The sequence below is a fragment of the Ascoidea rubescens genome, assembly GCF_001661345.1.
Source record: "Ascoidea rubescens DSM 1968 unplaced genomic scaffold ASCRUscaffold_11, whole genome shotgun sequence".
Lineage (NCBI taxonomy): Eukaryota > Fungi > Ascomycota > Saccharomycetes > Ascoideales > Ascoideaceae > Ascoidea > Ascoidea rubescens.
This window is the reverse complement of record NW_017962923.1, coordinates 486,658-509,987: the sequence shown is the minus strand read 5'-3', so window position 1 is coordinate 509,987 and position 23,330 is coordinate 486,658. Positions and strand designations below refer to the sequence as shown.

General features: G+C 31.3%; 9 protein-coding genes across 9 annotated transcripts; 3 read left to right on the top strand and 6 right to left on the bottom strand.

The window, feature by feature from the left end:
- Positions 1-79: 79 nt before the first annotated feature.
- ASCRUDRAFT_9366 (uncharacterized protein) lies at positions 80-4,666 on the bottom strand (the record flags this gene model as incomplete). Its single annotated transcript, XM_020195134.1, has 1 exon — positions 80-4,666. One exon carries the CDS (start codon positions 4,664-4,666, stop codon positions 80-82), a length of 4,587 nt encoding a protein of 1,528 aa, XP_020046023.1.
- A 154-nt stretch (positions 4,667-4,820) lies between these two features.
- On the top strand, positions 4,821-5,512 carry ASCRUDRAFT_14739 (uncharacterized protein). The gene has a single exon (XM_020189247.1). It carries the CDS (start codon positions 4,904-4,906, stop codon positions 5,360-5,362), a length of 459 nt encoding a protein of 152 aa, XP_020046022.1. The 5' UTR covers positions 4,821-4,903; the 3' UTR covers positions 5,363-5,512.
- Positions 5,513-5,735: 223 nt separating this feature from the next.
- On the bottom strand, positions 5,736-7,925 carry ASCRUDRAFT_77056 (MFS general substrate transporter). Its single transcript, XM_020193709.1, has one exon. The coding sequence runs from the start codon at positions 7,918-7,920 to the stop codon at positions 5,794-5,796; it is 2,127 nt and encodes a 708-aa protein (XP_020046021.1). The 5' UTR covers positions 7,921-7,925; the 3' UTR covers positions 5,736-5,793.
- Positions 7,926-8,486: 561 nt separating this feature from the next.
- LSC2 (succinate--CoA ligase (GDP-forming) subunit beta) lies at positions 8,487-9,743 on the top strand (the record flags this gene model as incomplete). The annotated part of the gene is made up of 1 exon (XM_020190760.1): positions 8,487-9,743. One exon carries the CDS (start codon positions 8,487-8,489, stop codon positions 9,741-9,743), a length of 1,257 nt encoding a protein of 418 aa, XP_020046020.1.
- A 172-nt stretch (positions 9,744-9,915) lies between these two features.
- On the bottom strand, positions 9,916-11,557 carry ASCRUDRAFT_87380 (P-loop containing nucleoside triphosphate hydrolase protein). The gene is made up of 2 exons (XM_020194951.1): positions 11,215-11,557; positions 9,916-11,122 (listed from the first exon to the last, which is right to left on the bottom strand). Exons 1-2 carry the CDS (start codon positions 11,223-11,225, stop codon positions 10,021-10,023), a joined length of 1,113 nt encoding a protein of 370 aa, XP_020046019.1. The 5' UTR covers positions 11,226-11,557; the 3' UTR covers positions 9,916-10,020.
- Positions 11,558-12,137: 580 nt separating this feature from the next.
- Positions 12,138-14,588, bottom strand: ASCRUDRAFT_71645 (subtilisin-like protein; the record flags this gene model as incomplete). Its single annotated transcript, XM_020191971.1, has 1 exon — positions 12,138-14,588. One exon carries the CDS (start codon positions 14,586-14,588, stop codon positions 12,138-12,140), a length of 2,451 nt encoding a protein of 816 aa, XP_020046018.1.
- A 2,389-nt stretch (positions 14,589-16,977) lies between these two features.
- ASCRUDRAFT_27629 (uncharacterized protein) lies at positions 16,978-18,261 on the bottom strand (the record flags this gene model as incomplete). Its single annotated transcript, XM_020190011.1, has 1 exon — positions 16,978-18,261. A coding segment is annotated over one exon (1,284 nt), but the record flags the coding sequence as incomplete, so codon positions are not given.
- Positions 18,262-18,612: 351 nt separating this feature from the next.
- PRC1 (carboxypeptidase C PRC1) lies at positions 18,613-20,426 on the top strand (the record flags this gene model as incomplete). Its single annotated transcript, XM_020195131.1, has 2 exons — positions 18,613-18,626; positions 18,929-20,426. The coding sequence occupies 2 exons, from the start codon at positions 18,613-18,615 to the stop codon at positions 20,424-20,426; spliced, it is 1,512 nt and encodes a 503-aa protein (XP_020046016.1).
- ASCRUDRAFT_77051 (uncharacterized protein) lies at positions 20,273-23,182 on the bottom strand. The gene has a single exon (XM_020193708.1). It carries the CDS (start codon positions 23,116-23,118, stop codon positions 20,740-20,742), a length of 2,379 nt encoding a protein of 792 aa, XP_020046015.1. The 5' UTR covers positions 23,119-23,182; the 3' UTR covers positions 20,273-20,739.
- Positions 23,183-23,330: the final 148 nt, after the last annotated feature.

Sequence of the window (23,330 nt, the reverse complement as noted above, 5' to 3'; positions counted from 1 at the left end):
TGTTGTTTTAAAATACCAAAGACATCCACAAAAGAAAATCAAACCAAACAAAGAAAGAAAAAAATGAAAAAAAATGAAATTAATTGATTTCATGATATTCACCATAATAATTATAACCATAACTCTTCATACTATCAAGAATTTTTTCTCCATTGTAAAATATAGTTTTGCAATTATTTTTCAAATTGTATAAAACACGCTTATCATTCAACAAGATAACCAACCTTTTTACTCTCAAATCCTCATATTCATAATCGAACCTCATATTGTTTTTATTCGTTTCGTTACTATTCCTATGATTACTCTCTTTGACATTCTTATTATAGTAATATTGTTCTTGAAATTGATTACTGTTTAAACCTTGCGATTCTTGGCTTTTGACATCTATCCCAAATACACCTCCAACTCTTCTATTGCCAATACTCAATAAACTCGAAAAGTCATATTTAATTTTAGCATAATCATCGATGTCTTCTTTTTTATTTATTTTTAGCTTTAATAAAACTAAATATTCGCTTAAATTTGTCTTGATTTCTTTTAATAACTTAATGTATTTCATGTATGGATGTACTTGTTTGGTCATATTAATCAATGAAATATTTTTTTTTTTAACATGTTCAGATTTATCAGTTTGGTTTTTAAATTTTATGTAATCTTTATTTGTATTGCTATTAACTTCTTTACTATAATGACTAAATCTACTATCATTATCATCTTTATGACTATTTTCATTTTTGCTTTCATTGTTATTGTAATTTTTATTTTCGGCCTCTTGATCTCTATCTAAACTGGTATTCATTTTGTTCATAGAAATCTGTTTTCTAAGTGTTTTGGTGAAAAAATTCTTAGTACCAGCACTATATGTCTTATTGTCTGGCGGTTTTTCATCATTATTTTTTTTTTTATTGCGGTGACACTCTTTTTTATAAAGTTCTTCATCTTCAATTAAACTTTGAAAGATCTCAATCAATTTATCCATCAAAACAATGTACTTTATTAATAATTTTATTAAGCTGTTAATCTTTTTAGCCAATATTTCCATATGAAACACATGTGTTTGTTTTTTAAATTTAGGATTATAAAAATAATTAAGATTTTTAAAAAATTCATCCTTTGAACTGATTTGATAATCAGAAAAACAAAAATGATCAAACCTATGATTATTAACAACATTTTTAAAAAAATAAATATAGTTAAAATCTTTTTTCATACCTTCGAATTCATTACAATCAAGTTTATCGGTTTTTTCATTATAAAAATTTTTAAAAATTTTTAAATTAATATCTGCTTGTGTATCTTCATAAATTTTTAAAAAAGTCTCGATATTAATTAGTTTGTTTAAAATTTTTTCTTCATACTTTAATTCAACAACATTATGATTAAAATACGTATTGACATTATTGTTATTGATATTGTTGACCGTTATTATTAATTTTTCAAAAAAAAACTTATTTTCTTCGGGAGAAGTGTTATGTTCTGCATCATTTCTTTTAAAAAAATTTCTATTTTTTAGTTGACTACCTGTTGATCCAGACTTGGTCTGTTTATCGTTATTAATTTTGAAAAACCCTTCAATGCTATTGTCATGATAGTTAATATTAAATAAATTATTAGTACAATATCCATTTAAGTTTAATTCAATATTAAAGACTATCATAACTTCTCTTAAATAATATACTATAGAATCTGTCAATACATATAAGAATGGATATAGCTCAACTAAAAGATAATCGAATAATTTGATTAATTTAATATAATCGTATAAATTAGCATATAGATCAATATTCAAATTTTCAAATGCGAACTTTAATTCATGAGGCTTGATGTTGATATCATTTTCAATTGAAAGTGAGTCCCCATAACTTTTTAATTTGTTGTCAAGATAGTTATTATTTTCAATAGCAAAACTTTTAACAAGAAATTTCAATGAATTTTCATAATCGATTTCTTTAAAATTCAAAACATTTGGGTCATAATACGAATCATGAGAACTGAAACTTGAAATCTTTTGGCTTTTATTATGTCCATTGTTGTGATTGCTATGATTAATAGCGAAATCTGAACTATTATTATTCAATGAGTTGGACGATCTGAATAATTTAAGAGAATTAGGTCGAACAGGAATATTTTTGTAATTGAATTTTTTCTGTAAAAACAATAAAATTCTAGAACTATTATTTTTTTTAATGAAATTGATCAAATTGAATGAAAAAACAGGAGAATATAACCAATTTGAATCTAAATTTGATATAAAGTGGTGATTTGACTCTAGGTTATTTAAAAGATAAAAATTCTTATAATTATTGTAATTTTTTTTTAAATCAATTCTAATGTTTCTTTTAGCATTTAAATTTTCTTTTAATAGTTTTATAAAAGGAATTAATTTAAATGATAGGTTTTTCAAAATTTCCATCAAATCATCGATTAAAATGTAATTTAGCTTAATCAATTGATTGAAATTGGGATTGTAGTTTAAATTAATGTAATTTGTTAACAAGGGATCATTAAAATTTAGCTTTAATATTTGATAAATTTCCTCATTATCAAAAAAATTTAGAATATTTTGTAATTCTAAGATTATATCATAGCCTAGCTGCACAGATGATAATGTGAAAGTGTCTTGATTTATATTATAATTTGAATAAGATGTAGAATTCGTTAAAGAAATTTTGATGTTATCATCATTACTTTTAGAAAGAGTTATGTCATTTGAGGATGAGTTTAAAAAATCGAGTTTAACAATTAAATCGCTTCTGCTTAAATCATTTAATTTTTTTTCAACTTCTTGAATAAAAGATAAACAGTCTTCAAACAAATGAAAGTTAATATTATTTAAAGGTTTTAATTGATTTGTAATGAAATTGATTAAATTTTTAAAATTAACAGTTCTGATTTTATGTAGTTTTATGAGTTCATTTTTTTTTTCGTAATAATTAATCAAGAGTTTACTATTGTTATAATATAGTAAAATTTTTTTAAATTCGAAATTTAAAAAGACGGATACATAATTGTGCAAGTTTTTCAAATTTGATTGCATGTTAAATCTGAAGGTTTTAAAAATCAACAATTGGTCATAACAATAAGATTCAATATCAAAAGGTTGGTCCGAATTTTTTTCAGAATGTTTATTTGAATTTTGTGTGTTGTTTGTAGAATTAGAAAATATGTCAATATTATCATCAAGATAGAGTTTATTAAACTGAACATTACTTTTTTTTTTGAAATAATTTTTAAAGGGATTATCTTCACGACAATCATATGGAACATTATAAACGTTATAAGTTTTATCATTAGATTGATTTTGATTTTGATTTTGGTTTATATTTTGGATTTGATTTTCTGATTGAGTTTGATTTTGGATTATTTTAATATAATTTGGGTTATTTTTGATAAAATTAAAATGATGATTTAAAACGTATTGATCACTGATAGATAATAGACGTTCGTAGTAGAGTTGAAATAAAGATACAAATAGTTGACAGGATTTCGTGTATTTATCTAAAGTGGATAAACATAAACGTTCAAGTTTGTAAATGCTTAAAGAAACAGGATCAAATTTCAAAGAATTTGAGTTCAAGTTAGAATAAAGGTAATCATTGGATTCATTAAGATTAAACAGGGGCTTAGATTTAAAAGTTGAAAACTGGTTTTCTTTTGTGTTGTTAGTATTATTGATATTTGCCATTGATATATCTTTTAATTGGTTGAAACTATCATAGGCATTATATGTATTAGTTGAAGTTTTGTTATAATGATTTTGTGAATTGTTTTGATTATTTTCTCCATTATTATTTCTATTATTTTTATTTTTATTATTTTTATTATTACTTTCATTATTTCCATTGTTTTCATTATTGGCATCATGATAATCATTTCCATTATGGTAGTTGCTACTATGTAAATTGCCATTATCTTTATCATCACTGTCACCATCATGATCAATATCACGATTACTGTTATGGTCACTATTGTGATCATTATCATCATTATGATGGTGAATATTTGTAGTATGATTAGAATTAGAATTAGAATTAGAATTATCTAAAATCAAGTTTTTTTGCTTGAAAGAAGGATTTGAGTAGGTCCTTTTTATTTTATTAGCGGAATTTGAAACAGAAATATAGGAATCATTTAGACTATAGTTTCTGAGATGCCGATTTTTTGAGACACTTGGTTGATGACGATTTGAGGTGGGAAATTTTTGAGAATTGTGAGAATTATGAGAATTGTGAGAATTGTGAGAATTGTGAGAATTGTGAGAATTGTGAGAATTGTGAGAATTGTGAGAATTGTATGAATTGTAGTAGTTTATATTGTTTTTGTAGGCATCATATTCATTTAATGGTTTTGATTTTGATTTTGATTTTGATTTTGGATCTGAATGTGACTTTGGATCTAAGTTTTGCTCAACAGTGGAAGAGAAGCTCTCAGATAGATGGTCCTTTATTACCAGCTTGTTGAAGTAATCCGAATGTCGACCATCGTCATTATCGCTGTAATCAGTATTGTTGAAGATCTGATGAGCATAGGAATCAGCATTCTGGTTGATTTGGTCTATCAGAATCTTGGGCAGCTCCTTTTCGCTTGCTTTTTTTTCCTTCTCTTTGTTTTTGTCCTTTTTGGAAAGCGAGAGTTTGGCAAGAGACTTGAGGGAGAGTTTCTTCATGGCAGCAGTGTAAGCAGCAGCAGCAGCAGCAGCGGCAGCAGAAGAAGAAGAAGAGGAGGAGGAAGAAGAGGAAGCAGAAGAGGCAGAAGAAACGCAGAGCGATAAGCGCCGATGGAGCGGTGGTCCAGGCCGGTGGGTCGAATGAGAGCAATATCCACGGATTCTTCTCGTGGGTGTGATGATTGTGTTGTTTGTGCTGATTGTGCGTCGCCACCGCTTCTTCTTCTTTTTCTCAACATGAGCTCTGTTCTCACAGCCCAGGATATCGACGTTTTTCTCGCTTTTGAGGCCTTTGACTTCGACACCACAGAGTTCAATGATGGTTTGTTGGCTGTTCTCAAAGCCTACCAGGCTTCTGGCCAGCACAAGTTGAGCCCACAAGAAAGAAATCAGTTAGTTGCTCAGACCAAGCTGTACTACTTTTCCACCAAGACCGGAAACATTTTGGATTTGCTGGAGTATTTTCATTGGAAGAAAAGCCAGCAACAGGCCAAACTGGCTGCTCCTGCTGACACCACCACCAACAGCGGTCACCAAGACCAATCACCAACTTATTCTAGCAATTATCAAAACATTGTCGAATTGATATTATCTGGTAAGCCTATTCCAGGCATCAAGAAGATCCCTAATACAGTATTGAAGGAGTCTTCTAAATCTGTAAAACAACAACGAAAGAAGCCCTGGGAATTAAAATGATCTGCAAAAATTGAAACATTTATTGGAAATTATAAAGAAGAAAAAACTAACAAATGAATATCTGATGTCTAAAGATATGGAAATATGAAAGTATGAAAATATGGATAGAAAATTTTTTTGTTTTAAAATTACCTTAATATTATATAACGCATATGTAATTTGAATCTAAAATAAATAAATAAATAAATAAATAAATAAATAAATAAATAAATAAATAAATAAATAAATAAATAAATAAATAAATAAATAAATAAATAAATAAANAAATAAATAAATAAATAAATAAATAAATAAATAAATAAATAAATAAATAAATAAATAAATAAATAAATAAATAAATAAATAAATAAATAAATAAAAAAAATTTTTTGATCAAGAATTGAAATATTTGTAGTTATTGTATTTTTACTATATTTTTAGTTAATATATTTTTAGTTAGTGTTAGTTTTGCTCTTTGAACTCATTTCGATTTTTAAACAATCATCATATTCTTCATCCAATTGTTCATCGTTTTTGAGTTTTAAGCTTAGTAGTAAAGCAATAAGACATGTTAAACCGCCAAATCTAAATATCCATGACAAACTGCTGTCAAATTTGACATTTCCATCATCATCATAGTATTTTTTATAAGTTTTGTTAATATTATTGTTATTGTCATCTGCTAAAAAGGAAAATAATATTGAGCTCAATAAAGAGGATATAGCCTGGGGAGCTGCAACAAATATATTGTGAATTCCTAGAATGATTCCAGCTTCATGTTCATATTTTTTGAAATTAAAGACTTTGTTTGAGTAGTTGGTCTGTATGTTGATGTTGGCATTGGTGTTGGTGTTGATATTGGTATTGATATTGATAATTTCATTATCATTATCATTATCATTATCATTATCATAATTGGAACTGTAAGAGGTACTTTGATCATTAAGAATATCATTGATATCATTATTATTGTTATTTAAGATGAATTGTTTTAAACTTGTTTTATAATGTTTGATTCTTGTCAATTCCTCACCAATCAAGACAAATGGAGCCCATAAAGCCGAACCCCAAGGAATACCTAAAAAACAATACATAATAATAATCTGATAGAAATTTTGAATGAAAAAAGTGGATGACATACATATGATGAATATGATATGGGAGATAATCCAGAAATTTTTAACGGTTGGACTTTTTATAAAAGAGAAGGAAAGAATATTAGTGTGAATTGTATTAAAATTAAATAAGTTTGAATTTACTAATAAGGGTAGAAAAATAACAATAAATAAAGAAGAGACAGAATGAACTAACAAGGCCTGAGAACCTTTTCTTACTGATTCTTCTTTCAATTGAGATAAAGCTGAATTGTCTAATAAAGGTGGTAAACCGTCGTTTTTTCTTTGATTTAGATATTGAAAGATGTAAATTTCGCCAACATAAGTAGTGGTGTAAAATAACATTGGGAAATAGCCAATCCAAGCAAAAAATTCAACAAAGTTTATTAATTTTATTTGAGGAGATAGTTTGAATTTTATTGTCAAGTATAATTTTTTAAAGAAATTTTTAAATTGAGAGGAAACTGAGTTATTATTATTATTATTATTATTATTAGTAGTAGTAGTAGTAGTAGTAGTAGCATTGGTATTGGAATTGTGTAGGAAATCATTTTTAGGATTTTGCTCTTTAATTAAAATTGTGACTACTATTGTAAATAAAGACAAGATGAAAATTGAGCAAAAGGATAATAATTTGAATTGGTTATTTGATATTAAATTTAGAGGGTAAATTTTCTTTAGTTCGATTGAGGATAAATAGTAACCAAAAATATTAAAGGAGCCTATCATTCTCGCAGCATAGGCGTTGGCTAAATTTTGTTGGTTGATTGGAATATTATCTATAATCAAAGCTCTTGAAGTAGCTTGTATGAATTGGATAGAAAAATCTAATAAATAGATACCAAAGCTAGCAAAGGGGATTGTTTTGCGATGAATGTAATCAATTGAAGAATCATTTGGTAAAAACAATCTAATTATGTCAACGGAGTTGGACAAATAAACTAAAGATAAAGAAGTTAAGATGGAACCTAATATGATAAAGGGTCTTCTTTTGCCAATTGAAAAGGCGGAATTATCAGATAGAATACCCACAATAGGCTGACCAATTGTGCCACTTAAAGGGCCAGCAATCCAAATAAGAGAGAGGACTTTTTTAGATATCCCTAGAGATAGTAAAAAGGGAGTGCCTTCGGCGAATTCGGTGCACCAGGAGAGTTGTAAAGCCCCAAGTATGACTGTTAAAATGATGATATATATAGTTGAACGCTGAGGATTTATCATTGATTTCAATTGGTTATTTTCCAAATCATTTAAATTGGGGGATAGATTGGAGGTTGACAAAAGATTTTGATATTCATAGTGAGAATCATTGGGAAGGTCATAATCATCGGTGGTATTGGTGCGCTTGTAATTGTCGTTGAGGGCAGCATTTGCAGAGTTGTTGAGAAGAGCGTTTTCATCCACAATAAAGGCGTGGATGTCAGCAGAGGAAGAACTGGCTTGCATTTGTGTTTGTTTGGGCATTTGACAACAGAGGCAGAAGCAGCAGAGGTAGCAGAGGCAGCTCAGAAGAAGTGGATAAAACCACAGAAAAGCCAGGACAGACTCTCACCCAGGGCCCTGGTTCAAACCCTCCAAACCGTGCTGAGTCAGCAGTAGGCCCCAGGGTCTGCCGGTTCCGAGAGTCAGACAGCGGAGGCATTTCGGAGGCATTTGCAGCACGCCTCGGGACCTTTGCGCCGGCCGCGTGGTATTTGGCAGTGGAGGTGAGAGGTAGGAAGTGGGAAGTCCTCCCCTCCTTCTTTTTCTGGTGTGCTGTAATCAAATCAGATTGGATCATTACCTCCTCCAACGCTATCACTCGTCTTGTTCTTCCTGTTGTTTCTCTCACCTCGTTTGGATGTGTTTGGATCCATTTGAATTCGTTTTAATTCGCTGCATTTCCTCTCAATTCTTCTCAATTCACTTTGTGCACATCGTTCGCCTGGTTCATTAACTCGATATATCCTCTTTCTCTTTCCTCTCTCCTCTCTTATCTATTGTCTTCTCACTATCCATCCCTAATATACACTCAATCAACCTATCTCACCATGTTGTCCACCACTTTCAAATCCTCTCTTCTCAAATCATCCCTCAATTTCAATCAATTGATCTCAAAGAGATTTTTAAGTGTTCACGAATATCGTTCTGCTGCCTTATTAAGAAAGTATGGTGTTCCTACTCCCGTTGGCGATGCTGCTTTCACCCCTGAAGAGGCATTTGAAATTGCTTCCAAAATCAAATCTGATGGTATTGTTATAAAAGCTCAATCTTTAACTGGAGGCAGAGGTAAAGGTTATTTGACTTCTGGCTTGAAATCTGGTGTTCATATTGTTGAATCTCCCACTCAAATTAAAGACTTGGCTTCTCAAATGTTAGGCTTCAAAATAGTCACAAAACAAACTGGCGAGGCTGGTAGATTGGTTTCAGCCGTTTACGTTGTTGAAAAGGCCTCTGCTGCCAAAGAGGCCTATCTATCTATCATTTTAGACAGAGCCAACCAAGCTCCTTTAATTGTTGCCTCTGCTCAAGGTGGTATGGATATCGAAGGTGTTGCTGCAAAAGATCCAAGCGCTATAAAGACTTTTTTGATCGACTTGAAAAAGGGTGTTGATAACAATTTAGCTTTAAAAATTGCCTCTGTTTTAGGCTTTGACAAACAAGCCTTACCAGAAGCTGCTAAAACCATTCAAAACCTATACAATTGTTTTATTTCAACTGATTCAACCCAAATTGAAATCAACCCTCTTAGTGAAACTCCTGATCATAAAGTCTTAGCAATGGATGCTAAGTTGGCCTTTGATAACTCTGCAGAATTTAGACAAAAGGATATCTTTTCTTGGAGAGATTTCACTCAAGAAGATCCCGATGAAGTCGAAGCCTCAAAATTCGGTTTGAATTTCATTAAATTAAATGGTAACATTGGTTGTTTAGTCAACGGTGCCGGTTTAGCAATGGCTACCATGGATATCATCAAATTATACGGTGGTGATCCAGCAAACTTCCTCGATGTCGGTGGTGGTGCAACTCCAGAAACAATTGAAAAGGCCTTTTCTTTAATTCTATCTGAAAAATCTGTTAAAGCTATTTTTGTCAATATCTTTGGCGGTATCGTCAGATGTGACTATGTCGCTGAAGGTTTAATTGCTGCAACTAAAAACTTGGGTGTAAAAGTCCCAATCATTGTTAGATTACAAGGTACCAACCTACAAAAAGCTAAAGACTTAATCGATTCTTCTGGTTTGAAAATCTATTCATTTGATGGTCTTGATGAAGCTGCTAAAAACGCTGTCAAATTAGCTTTATAATAATCTTTTTGCTATTTCGATTTAGCTCGTTTTTTCTTGCTTTTATCTTTTTAATATTTTTTATATCCCTATCTCATTAATCTATATAGACAAATCATAAATAAATTATCAATCAATTCCAATTTAAAGATTCTAATTTAAAGATGAAACTTATATCAAATCAAAAAAACAACTTGGGTACTTCCTGTTTGGGCAACACATATACATGTTTGAGACCCTTAGACCTCTGAAATTCCTTAGACCTCTGAGACCCCTTGGTGTCTCAGATGCCGGGCTCTTATTTGCTGACAATGGTGATCACGTCCTCGTCCTCAATTTGATGGCTGAGACCACATCTCTGGGGACTGTGTTTTGCGCTTGTTCCCCACACATAGGCGTGTTTGAAGCTGTGTTTCAAGTCTTTGTGGATGGCATCGCACACCTCCTTGATCGAGCTGTCTTTTCTCAACACCATGGGATCTTCAAAGTTGGGCAAGCTCTCTCCTTTTTTGAACGTGTACACCTTGATCAAATTCAACCGCTCCCATATCTCCTCCACAACGTCTTTAATTCCCAAGTCTAGTTCGCAGCTCATTACAACTGTGTTGGGCTCGTTGGCCAATTTGTCCAATTCCTCAAGCGAGATCCCGTCAATCTTATTGTAAACATATAGACACTTAATGTACCTGACATGCTGATCGTTAATAGTGTCAATGAATTCGTCGATGCTAACGTTTTCATCTCTGACCAATATATCGGCATTGTGTATCCGATAGTCTCTCAATATCCCATACACATTCTTTTCATTCAAATACTTTGGAGGATTTATAAAGCTGAATTTGATGCCCCCTGTTTTCTTGATCTTGAAATAAATATTTGGTCTTTCTTTGTTCAAACGGATTCCAATGGCGTTCAATTCCTTTTCCAAGTAGCTCTTTTGCTCATACGACTTTGTAGCATCTAAGATCATTAATATCAAGTCTGAAGTTTTGGCTGTGGCAATGACCTGTCTGCCTCTGCCTTTTCCTTCAGAGGCGCCTTTGATTATACCGGGCAAATCAACAATCTGGATTTCTGCTCCATTATACTCCAACACCCCAGGAACAGATGTCAATGTTGTGAAGGCATAGTGCGCAATTTCAGACTTGGTCTTGGTGACCTTTGACAAAAATGACGATTTTCCCACCGAAGGATACCCGATCAACGACACTCTGGCATCACCACTTCTCTGCACTTCAAAGCCCTGTTGTTTGCTCGAGCTCCCACTGCCTGCTCCACTGGGTTCCAATAACTCTCTACGGTATCTGGCAAGTTTTCCCTTCAAGAGCCCAATGTGGTACTCTGTTGCTTTATTTTTCTGGGTTCGTGATAACTCGAGTTCGATTTGCTGAATCTTTTCTCTAAAAAGTTTCTCAATGTGGTTTTGCAAAATAGTTAATAAGTCATGCCAAAATTTGAAACCCCAATGCTGCTAGTTCCAGCTAATACTTACAAAATCCCCATGATGAATTACTGTTAGAGATATTCTGTGCCGTTTTTCTTTTTGTTCTGAGTTTGAAATATCACTTTCTCACGCTTCAGACACGTGCTGAAACGCACTCTGCAGGTCGTCTCTCACGGTGACGGAGCCCTCGGCTAATTTCTTTGATTGTGATCTAACTCTATCTTTCTCAAAAAACTGGCAAATTGTGTAATAATTACAGTTTTCATGAACAAATTTGATAGTCAAAACATCAGAATTAAGATTTGACTTAATCGAAATATGATTTAAAGCACTATTAAAGAGTGTGTTGGCAATGAGTTATTTCGGATTCAATTTTTATTTTTTGATGAAATAATTTGATATATTTCTTGATGATTATCAATTGAAGTTTTAAGCAAAAATTGTTGTTTTAAAGAATTTGATTTATCGAATATCTCTAAGAATAAATGAAAATAAAAACCTTGGATAATTTTATAAGCATTAATATTTTTATCTTATAAGATTGAAAAAAAAATAGCCAAAACAAAAGCTGTTTTCAATTCTTATTTTTTTATTAATGAAATTTTGAAACAAAATTATAGATTTTAACTTTGATAAGGTATCAAATTCATTCAATGTAATGGAAATTTTTTGATGTTTTTCATAAAAATAATCTAATTGGTTATTATTATTATCTAAAAATAGGTAGATGGGTTTTTCAAAAAAAGAATTTAAAGAATGAAAGTATTTTGTGAAAATATAGTGAGTAATAAAATTTCATGATTAAAAATTTTAAAATTTCTGCTAATAGACGAAATTTGTTAGATTGTAGAGATGTTGAAATAATAATAAAATGGATTAAACGAAAGATAGTGTATTGAAATCTCCCATTGAAGCTTATCAGTTAATCTCTAACAAGATCACGTGTACTGATTCAACTTTGAGATTTCTTTTCAGCACCCATAGCGGTGGGGTGACAAGATTGTTGTTGAACCCGCAGTGCTGGTTCTGGAGTCAGGTCTAGACCTGGTTTTAGAACTGCTGCCAGAAATGGCAGCACAGGAACAAACGTTCTCGTCGCGAGCTTCTTTTGGAGCACGTTTCTGAATAACATCCTGTTGCCCAACAGAAAAACTGTCGGAGAGGAAGAGCTGCCAGTCCTCGGCCCTGAATTTGTCTCCAAACACTCTCAAGCAACGGATCAAGAGCTTGTACTTTCCACTGGGTATGCTTCTTCCATCGGCAAATCCTCCCAACTGCACAAACCCCAACTTGTTGAACCTCACAATGTGGTTCAAGGGAAAGCTGGTGTACTGCCCATTTTTGTCGCTTGTGCTTCTAATCGACCCCTTCCATGCTGCTGCTTTGCTGGGAGGATAATCAAACATCTCCTTCTCATACTCCCAAGACACAAGATCAATTGAAAATTCTTCGCTACCATATCGCAACGCGTAGTAAACTCGAATATCATCTCCAATATTCAAATTAAATCTTTCGTCTTTTCTTATCTTTCTTAATCTTCCATCCTTTCGGGTCAACAACAATGGCATGCCCTCTAGTGCTGTCCAATTATAACTTGAAAGCTCAACTCCCATATAGGGTACCTTCACCGTCTCGTTGTTAGTTCCACTGATTACAACCTTACCACCAAATATACTTCCATCTTCATATCGGCTCTTTGGTCCACCAATCTCTACTTCAATGCTTTCTGTTCCACCACTTGCAATTCTCAAAATACTTGTCGAAATATCAACATGTGCCTCAGCCTGTTCAAATTTTGGGAAATACTCCAATGGATATAGTAACTCATCTCTAGCTTTAACTGTAACTCCTGCTTCATGATAAACTTCATAAACTGTTTCATTCAATTCCCCATTATAAATTTCAATCTTATGTTTGCTGACTCTATTACTTGTATCATTCAACTCGATAAAAGTTGAGCTCAATATCTCGGTTTTGTATTCCATAAACTTCATTGCATTAACTATACCACTCCCTTGTTGATTCAATGGTGCAATCATCTTCTCAAATAGCACTTGATTTCCATCATAAAGTAGAACTTCATCACTGCTTGAAACCAACCTATTCATAATTTCTATCGGTTTGGCTTGTTTATTTACGCTTAAATACAATCCAATAACCCCAGATATATATGGTGCTGCAAAACTTGTCCCACTTGCAAACCCCCATTCATTATTATATGGTCCAAATACTTTTCCTCCTGGTGCTGAAATCGTTGGATAAAAGTTATTTTCATATGTTGGTCCCCAAGATGAAAATTCACTCATTTTTCCAAATCCTTTCCCAATTTCATTCTTAAAAAATGATAATTCCTCTTTGCTGGAATTACTCGTAGATCCAACAGCTATCACATTTTTACCTGATGCTCCTGATGCTGCAAAAAAGCTCCCCATATCACCAGAATTTCCAGCCGCATAAACAATAGGAATTCTTTCACTGATAGATGATGCTAATTTCGAAATTGGCATACTAGAATATCCCTGATCTGCTCCTAATGATAAATTTATAATATCAACCTCATCCTCAGCTGCATCAATCAATGCTCTCATAATAATATCGGTCCTTGTACCATCAAAACACCCAAATACTTTATACATCCGAATCTTAGATTTGGGTGCGACCCCTAACCCTAGCTTGCTTTCTTCATCCCCATCTCCAACAATAACGTTACTAACAAATGTTCCATGTCCAATACAATCCATTGGATCGGAATCTGCAATTGGTTCTTCACTTTCCCAATTACCAACATAATCATATCCCCATTCAACTTTATATCCATCTCCAATTCCACCACCTAATGAATCAATATTATAATTAATACCAGAATCAATAACTCCAATAGTAACACCTTCACCTAATATCCCCATTTCATGCAATTTATCAACACCTGTAGCTAAATGAGGATTATAAAATTTATCATCTATTCCAATTTTTTCTCCTCGGATTTCCTTATCATTTTTTGGTTCAAATAGTGGATCTTCCAATTTCATGATTCCAACAGGCCAAGCATCAATAACATAATCAAGTTTTTTCAAATCTGATAAAATTGTTGAATTATCATTTATAATATCAATGGATACCCCTGAGAAATAAATTGATGATAAATCTTCAATAATATCAGCTTTAATACCTTCATCTTTCAAAAAGCCTTTCAATTTTTTACCTCTTGAACCATCTTCAGTGTTTGAATTAATATCTTCAGCATTCATAAGATCAATTAAATTTGAATCATATTCAATAATATAATTCCCTGGAACTGTCCGATCATAAATTTCATTAATGTCAATTGCATTTTCGGCTTCTTCTAATTCAAAAGATGTTGAAAATGACATCTTCATTAAAAGAAGAAATGGCAATTTTTTAATCAACTCTTTAATATTCATCTTTGCAGTTTAAATTCTTACTGTTATTTTTTCTTTATCAAACCAAAACAATATAAGAAGTAAGACAAAAAAGGCAAAAAAACTTGTGTCCTTTTATATCAATTTCAACAAATGAGACACTTTAAAGAAATTTGAATCATTTCCCTCCTTTGTTTTATCTAAACTTATTCATTTAAGCAGTAAATTGATATAAATTCAAAAAAAAAAAAAAAATTGAAACCACCCAAGAAAAGGCACTGCTATGAATTGCTAGGTTATGTTTCCCAAAGTTAATTTGAAAAGCCTAAAATATCATCAAAATCTGTTGAAGTAAATTAATTCATATTTTGTTTGCAAATGATTTGTAAAAGGCACTTTTTAGTAAATTGAGAGACAATTCTTTTATTTTTTCCCAAACTTTTATTGCGAAATATTTTGTTTATCTAGTTATTATATTAAAAATTCAGTATTTTCACTCTTTCAAGTAATCATAAAAAAAATTTACAAATAGATAAAATTTAAATATTATATTTTTATCAATTCACAATTGATATCACTAGGCTTTAAAAGTAATTGAATTTTCAAATCAACCTCTAACTCTTAAGAAATTTAACCAAAAAAGATAAAGCTAAAAATTCGATATTAATATATGGAAACAAATAAAATTTTGCCATAAATTCAAAACTCTAAGATTGTGTCTTATTGATTTCAAATGGACTATTTGCAAACTTCAAAATAAGTTACTGCTTTAAAAAAAAAGTAAAGAAATATTTTGTTAAAAATAAAGAAATCTTTATTTCCAGCAGTCAGCAATAAAGTAGACTTAGGAAGATAGATATATATTTAATATTGTAAAAACAATATTAAAATGTTTAGCTTAATAATTAAAAATATTATTTTCAATATTAATTGGTCAACATTCTAATATAGACCAAAAACATGATTTTCTTGGAAAACTTGTTATAATAACAAAATAAAAAAATTGATCATTTCTTGAGATAAAAGATCAAGTTTTAATAAGAGTAAATTATTTTTGAAATTCATGAATGGCAATAAGTTTTGTGATTGATTTTGAGCACCCAGTAGGCTCCATGGAAATTTAAAACATTTTCATCAGTTCCATACACAATTTGTAGGTTAACTTATTTTCTAGATATAGCGGAAATTCTTTAAAATAAGAAGATAGTTTTTGAAAACTTGATAAAATAAAGGCAATTAGCAAAAACATTAGCGACGTCTTGTTGCGAGATAAGAATTTTAACACATCAAAAGTTCAAGATACTCATGGTTCGATGATTGAATAGACTATCAACTTGGAAAATCACCTCACTTTATATCCTCATTATAATTTTTTAACGAGTTTTGGAATTGGAATTGATTTTACCTCTCGGCTCATAAAGATAGCATTTTCAAAACTAATGTTTTTAGTTATTTTATACAAGACAGCAAGTTGGAAAAAAATTTCATTTTCTTATTAATCCTGAATAATCCATATAGCTTGGATATTTTCAATCAAAAGTAATTTATGAGCAAATCTTATTTATTTGCTTTTAATAAAGCCATTGATGTTTTTAGATTCAAATATGGCCTGAAACTGATAGTATATCAATCAAATAAACCACTGATCTAGCCGTAATTTTGATCAGATATTTGAATCTCAACCCAACAATATTGAATAGTATAAAGAGTTATAAGGATCTGTTTTGTTCTAATCCTAGTGAAGAAAGTGAGAATCAAGTTTAAAAACCAATAACAAGCACCAGCCTGAAACTAAGCGAGAAACTGAATTATATAATCAATTACAAAGAAAAGTTTATATCCAGAATAAACATCAAACACTAAACTCGATGATTTTGCAGTTATTCAGCTGTAGTTGAAATGTTTTTATAGTCTGTGTGTATTAAGAAAAAAATGTACAAATTTTTGTTGGTATTTTAGCCAAATAAATCAAGAAAAAAATACAACGAAAAGAATAAATAGAATTTTAGAAAATTTAAGCATCAAAATTAAAAAAATGAAAATTTAAAAAAAAATGAAGGATTAAAGAAAATTTTAAGTTTATTTTTTTAACATGCTTAAAACAAAAAAACGTAGAGTAAAAAAAATTTACAGATTGCTTGAAAAGTGAAAGAAAAATATTATAAGAGTAATGAAAAGAAAGAATCGATGAATAATTTTAAGGATCAACATCTTCTTTCTTGGAATCGTTTGAATTAACATTGTCGTTTTTGGAATCATTTGAATTTGAATCTGAATCTGAATCATTGTCTTTATTTAGAATATTGTTTTCAAGATTTGATTTTTCAAGTTCAAGTTGTTGAATTTCTTGATCAATTTTTTTCAATTTAAGATTCAATTTGACAAATTTTTCATCATTTGAGTTATTTTCATCTAATTTTTTGAAATTATCTAAAGCTTGAATTAATTCATCGATAACTCTATCACAATCATCTTTAGATAGAGGAACGGTAATGTTTAATTCGGACAAACCCAATAGTATATCAGGCTCTAAAGTAAATTTGGATGACGAAGCAGAAGAATTTTGATTATGATTCTTTGAATTATTTTTATGTTTATTTTTTTTTGAAGTCTTTGAACCTTTAAAAAATATTTCTTGATCTTTTTTAATGATTTGTAAATCATCATACATTTCGATTTTTCTTTTTGGGATGTTTTTGTTAATAGTGTCATCTATATGGTTGATAGTACTAATGTTATTGTTATTGGAATTAAGATTGTTTAAAAGATCATCTGGTAATTTTTTGTTGATTAAATTAGCAAAGTAACGAATTAAATTTTGAATTAATAAGCCTTTGTTTTTATAAATTAATAAGTCATTTTGAACATTTTTTTTCTTTTCAAATAAATTTGATAATTTTACTAAGATTTTTTCTTTAGATTGATATCTTTTTTGTTCTGATTTTAAATCTTTTAAAAATTTTGAGTAAGAAAGATCATAATTTTTCTTTAAAGTGGATAATTGATCGTACTTTGTATTTTTTTCATTTATCAAAGATCTTTTTGATTCAATTAAAGTGTTTTTCTTCAAATAGGAAGAGCGATTTGAATCATAAATTGATTGTAATTGGGATTTATAATCTGAAAATTGAGAATTAATTTGATTAATATTATAAGATTTATTTAAAGTTGTCAAGGCTGATTTTAGCTCACTTATTTCGGATGATTGAGCATCAATTTTTTTTTGATGAGAATCAAAATTATTAAAATCTAATTTAAATTTTTTAAGAGAGTTAATTTCTTTTAATTTTTTTTTTTCATCAACAATTTTTAAACTGCCGGAATCCAATAAGGATTGAATTTCGGCAATTTTATCATTAATTTGATCAATAGATTTAAAGTTATAAGTTTTATACAATTTAGAACCAGATTTCAAGTTGTTTAAATCTGCAATTTTCTTTTTCAATTCCAATTCATTTGAATGAATAGAGTTTTGCAAAGAAGTTTTTTTAGAATTATAAGTATTTTGGTCGGTTTTTAATTTATCAATTTTTTTTTTCAATTCGTCCTTTGAAAGGGGCTCATTGGATTGAGATGATTTGACATTGTTGATGGATAAATTAGAAATTTGGTTATTTAGTTTTGAAAGTTTTTCGTCAATTGATTTGATTTCCTGGTAAACAGCCTCTAATTTTTTCTTGTGAGCGGCAGCATCAGGACCTTTAACATATTTTCTTTGAGGTCTTGGGTAGTTCAGACGATGATCAGAAAACTCCAGCAGCGATACAGACAGAGAAACAGGCATTGTGAGTCTGGAGAAAAGAGTCAACGGTGGTGAACAAAGTAGGAGAGGCGAAGAAGACGAAGAAGACGAAGAAGGCAAAGAGGAACAGGCCTGGTGCTGCCGCCTCTGCTGCGCTATTTATACCCGCTTCCGCCAGAAAGAAATACGTGGCTCCAACCGCGTCTGGGTAATCATGTGATTTAGCACGTGCATTCTTATGTAATACAAATCACGTGCTGTAGTATTACCCTTTGAGGTTTTTGGTGGCGACCTGCAAGTGTTAACATTTTGCTCCTTTGGGCCATGCGTCGGCCAACGTTAGGCTGGAGCCAATCGGACGGGCGCGCTGGATAAGGTTGCTAATAACCCCATTATCAATCCATTACCATCTTTATCTATATAAACCATTGCACTTCCTTTCTTTTCTCAAACCACTTCTCTTCTCTTTTCTTCTTTTTTCTTTTTTTTCTGGATTATCGTTTTCATCTGTCCCATTTTCAACTATGAGATTGTCCAACTGCTTGCTTTCAGCTCTTCTTTCTTCTTCCGCTGTTTTAGGTGCTCAGGTCCCGTTCTCTTGGGCCCCCAAGTCTGATTCCTTGTTGGATAAGCTCATCAGCTCTTTGGGTCTTGATGGAATTGCCTCTTCTTCCTCGTATATTACCGATGAAATCAGGTCCATCTGGTCCTCTTTAGAAAAGGACCATCCCTTTCTTTTGTCCAATTTGCAATTCAAAACCTCTTCAAAAGCAAAAATAGTCAAAGATTTTAAATCAAACTACGAATCAACTCACTCCTTCGTTGACCATAACGACCCCACACTATCCAATTACAATTTGAGAATAAATTCGAATGGCCCTCTTTCTTTAGGAGTTGACACTGTTAAACAATACTCGGGTTATTTAGATGTTCAAGACGAGGATAAACATTTTTTCTATTGGTTCTTTGAAAGTAGAAATGATCCCAAAAATGATCCAATTGTTTTATGGTTGAATGGTGGTCCAGGTTGTTCATCTTTAACTGGCTTATTTTTTGAACTAGGCTCCTCTTCAATCGATGCAAAACTACAACCTGTTTCAAACCCCTTTAGTTGGAACAATAATGCTTCTGTAATCTTTCTCGACCAGCCTGTTAATGTTGGTTACTCTTATTCTTCAAATTCGGTTTCAAGCACTATAGCAGCTTCAAAGGATGTCTTGGCTTTCTTGAAACTATTTTTTAACAAATTTCCCCAATACTCTCATTTAGATTTCCATATTGCTGGTGAAAGTTATGCTGGTCATTATATTCCTATTTTTGCTTCTGATATTCTTGATCAACAATTGGCTCCAAACTCAAATTTAAATTTCAACCTCAAATCGGTTTTAATTGGTAACGGTTTAACTGATCCGCTCACTCAATACAAGTATTACGAACCAATGGCCTGTGGTGAAGGTGGTGAACCTTCGGTGCTAACTCCTGATGAATGTGATCAAATGTTGCAGTCCGAACCAAGATGTCTATCGTTAATTGAATCTTGTTACAATTCTCAATCTGTTTGGTCGTGTGTTCCTGCTTCAATTTATTGTAACAACCAAGCCTTTTCAGCTTATCAAAGAACCGGTAAAAACGTTTATGATATGAGAAAGGACTGTGAAGGTAATTTATGTTACAAAGACTTGAAAAATATTGACAATTATTTAAACCAAGATTTTGTTAAAAATGCTGTTGGTGCTGATGTCGATTATTACGAAAGCTGTAATATGGATATTAACAGAAATTTCTTGTTTAATGGTGATTGGATGAAACCTTATCACAACGCTGTCACTAAACTTTTGAATCAAAATTTACCTGTTCTAATTTACGCTGGTGATAAAGACTTTATTTGCAATTGGCTAGGTAATAACGCTTGGTCAAATGATTTGCCATATAAACATCACACTCAATACTCTGCAAAGTCTTTACAAAAATTTATTACAAATGATGGCGAAGAAGCTGGTGAGTTTAAAAATTATAAAAATTTTACTTTCTTGAGGTTGTTCAATGGAGGTCATATGGTTCCTTACGATCAACCTAATTCTTCATTAGATATGTTCAATAGATGGATTTCAGGTGATTATTCATTTGGTGACTATTAATTATCTTAAATTTCAATAATAATACACTTTTAGTTCTTGGGTTTTTATTTTTTTTTGTTAATTTCCTTATCAGTTTCAATTACATATATACAGTTTATTTGAAGGCTATAAATGATTGTTCACTTTTTTAGAATGATTTTCTTTTTTTAAGAATGATTTTCTTTTTTTTTTTGTGGTGTCTTTTTTCATCTGACACTTATTGTTCTTTATTCAATATATAATTTTATAAAATTTTTAATTTTAAATCAAAAAAAACAACATAAAATCCGTAAAAAATAACCAAAATAGAAACATATATATATATATGGCCATATTACAATAATTTGACATAATTTGCAGGAAATAATTTTCTTTGACCTTTTAAATCACCTAACCACCAATCGTCATCAATAAATTCAACATTGATAATTTTATCTCCATCATTAAATGATAATTCATTTGGTTCTTGAGCAGCATAATCATATATTGCAACGCATGATTGATCTGTTTCGGTTTGTCCTGCAATTAGTTCTTTTTCTTCAGGCTCAAGTTCTGATTTTTCTTCTTCTGTTTGTTGATCAATTTCAAACTGAGATTGATATTCAGCTATTTTATCAGCAATTTCATCATCGGATAATTTTTTTTCTAATTCAACATATGCACTTGGAAATACACCAACTTCACCTTTAGCATTTTTACCTTGCCACCAATCAGCGTCTGTAAATAAGATTTCAGTAATCTTTTCACCTTCTTTGAATTCAATTTCATCTTCATCAGATTTATCGTAATCATATAAAGCAAAAGCAATTATGTTATTGGTATTTCCATTTTTGGATGAAGAGCTAACTGCAGTGTTAGCAACTACAGAAGAGACAGCAGCTACACCAACTGCAGCTATGGCGACAGAAGGAGTAGTATCCTTAGCAGGAACTTTATTAGACAGATCAAGCGATTTTGGATCTTCAGATTGATAAGTTCTTGAGGGTAAGACTGGGGGAGGAGGTTGACTTATCAGTTGTTGAGGATTTTCATCTTCAGATGAAGAATCAATTTCTTCATACTTGGGTTCTTCACGTTTTGGTAATGAAGAAGGAGGCTGGGGAGTTGAAGAAACACCGGAACCGGAAGATTTCAAATTGGAAGGACTAGTTGGAGAAGAAAGAAAGGTTGAATTGTCTTTTTTAGGGAGAGATGGACCAGGTGGTGGGGGAAGAAAAGAAGAATTATCTCTTTTTGGAATAGATGGGCCAGATGGAGGAGGAAGAAAAGACGAAGAATTTGTTGAAGTAACAGCTATTGGAACTTTAATTGAAACCCTTTCGTTGTCATGAATACTGTCATGAGTGTTTTCATGAGTGTTTTCATTATCGGTTTCATTGGTGCTATTAACCGACAAGTTATCAAATTTATTACCTAAATTGGAAATTTTATTAAATTGGAAATCGTTTCTTTTTGAAGGGATTTCATTTTTATTTTCTGCTAATGAAGACTTTACAGGAGAATCAGATTTAAAAGAAGAGTCGTATTTACCATGCTTTTCAGCCCATATTTGAGCGGGGGTTTTGCCATTTGAAGCAGCAAAATTTCTTGAAGCGCCAGAAATGATTTTATCTTTTTGATCAATTTTATTATCAATATAATTTTTATTTGAATAGCTTTTATAGGATGGAGCAGATTGAACAGGTTTAAATTTATCAGAAACAGAGTTAACGATCTTTGGTTTTGGTAACAAAAATAATTTTTTTGATTGAGGTAATTGAGAAGTTTTAGAAGATTCTGAATTTTCAATTGAATTAAAAATATTTAATTTTTGTTTAAATTTTTTTTCATCATCAGATAAATCTTGGTTATCGATATTATTAAATTTGGAAGATTTAGGAGAGTTTAAAGATAAATTTGGAGAAAAACTTAGAGGTATAGATTTTGGGGAGGATATCTTATTGGGGTTAATTGGTTTGTAAGCTGATGGAACAGGTTTGATTGGGTTTTTTAGAAGATCTCTTTCTTCTACTTTTTCAACATCGCCCCAACCATCATTATCTGAGTCGGAACTGGTATGCTTTTTATTGTTAAAAGAAGTTGAATGTGATTTAATTGGGAAGGAAGAGTTTTTAAAAGAAGTTGAAGGTTTTTGAGGTGAAGAAAAAGATTGTTTGGGGATAAATTGATTTTTGTTAATTGGAACAGAAGATTTTTTTTGTTGGGTTGGTAAAGAGGAAGATTGGAATTTTTTTGGGGAAGAATTTGAAAAAGATTGTGGTTGAGAAGAATAGGTAGCACCAGAGGCATTTGTGACTTTATTTAATAGTTCAGTTGGATCCAAGTCATCTTCATCTCTAATTTGAACTTGAATATGATAACGGTTTAAAATTGATAGTAATTTATTAAAATAAGAATTGAAATTTGATCTTAATTTAATTGATACAGTGTCAGGACAATAACCGATGATTAGAAACTTTAAAACATTTGAATGGGCGATTTTCAATCGGATAAAACCAAAAGAGATGATATTAGAGGAATCTAAATCTTTAAAAGAATCAAGAAATTCGTTGATATCACCATTGCCAGTATAATTGGGGCTATAAGACAAAGATGAAGAGTTTGGCGATGGGGTTAAGATAAACCAAGAGGTATTTGGATCGTTATTTAATACAGAGTTGTAGACCTCAGTGATTCTGGAACCATGAGTGGAAAAATCAATTGAGCGACTCATGTTGAGGGAATTGACTATGGAGATGAAGAAGCAGAAGAAGCAGAAGAAGCAGGAGAAGAAGAGGTGGGCGAGGAAGAGATGGAATAGGAGCAAGAGTTAAACGGCGGCAGAATCGAGAGAAGAGGACACGTGGTGACCGGTCTGCGTGGAAAAAAATTACACGTGCAGAAAAGCATCAGACCGCCGCTGATTTCCGGTATCAACACGTGCTT

What these genes read in the sequence shown, in the direction of transcription:
- ASCRUDRAFT_14739 (XM_020189247.1), top strand. Translation starts at nt 4,904, where the DNA reads ATGAGCTCTGTTCTCACAGCCCAGGATATCGACGTTTTTCTCGCTTTT.
- ASCRUDRAFT_77056 (XM_020193709.1), bottom strand. Translation starts at nt 7,920, where the DNA reads ATGCCCAAACAAACACAAATGCAAGCCAGTTCTTCCTCTGCTGACATC.
- ASCRUDRAFT_77051 (XM_020193708.1), bottom strand. Translation starts at nt 23,118, where the DNA reads ATGAGTCGCTCAATTGATTTTTCCACTCATGGTTCCAGAATCACTGAG.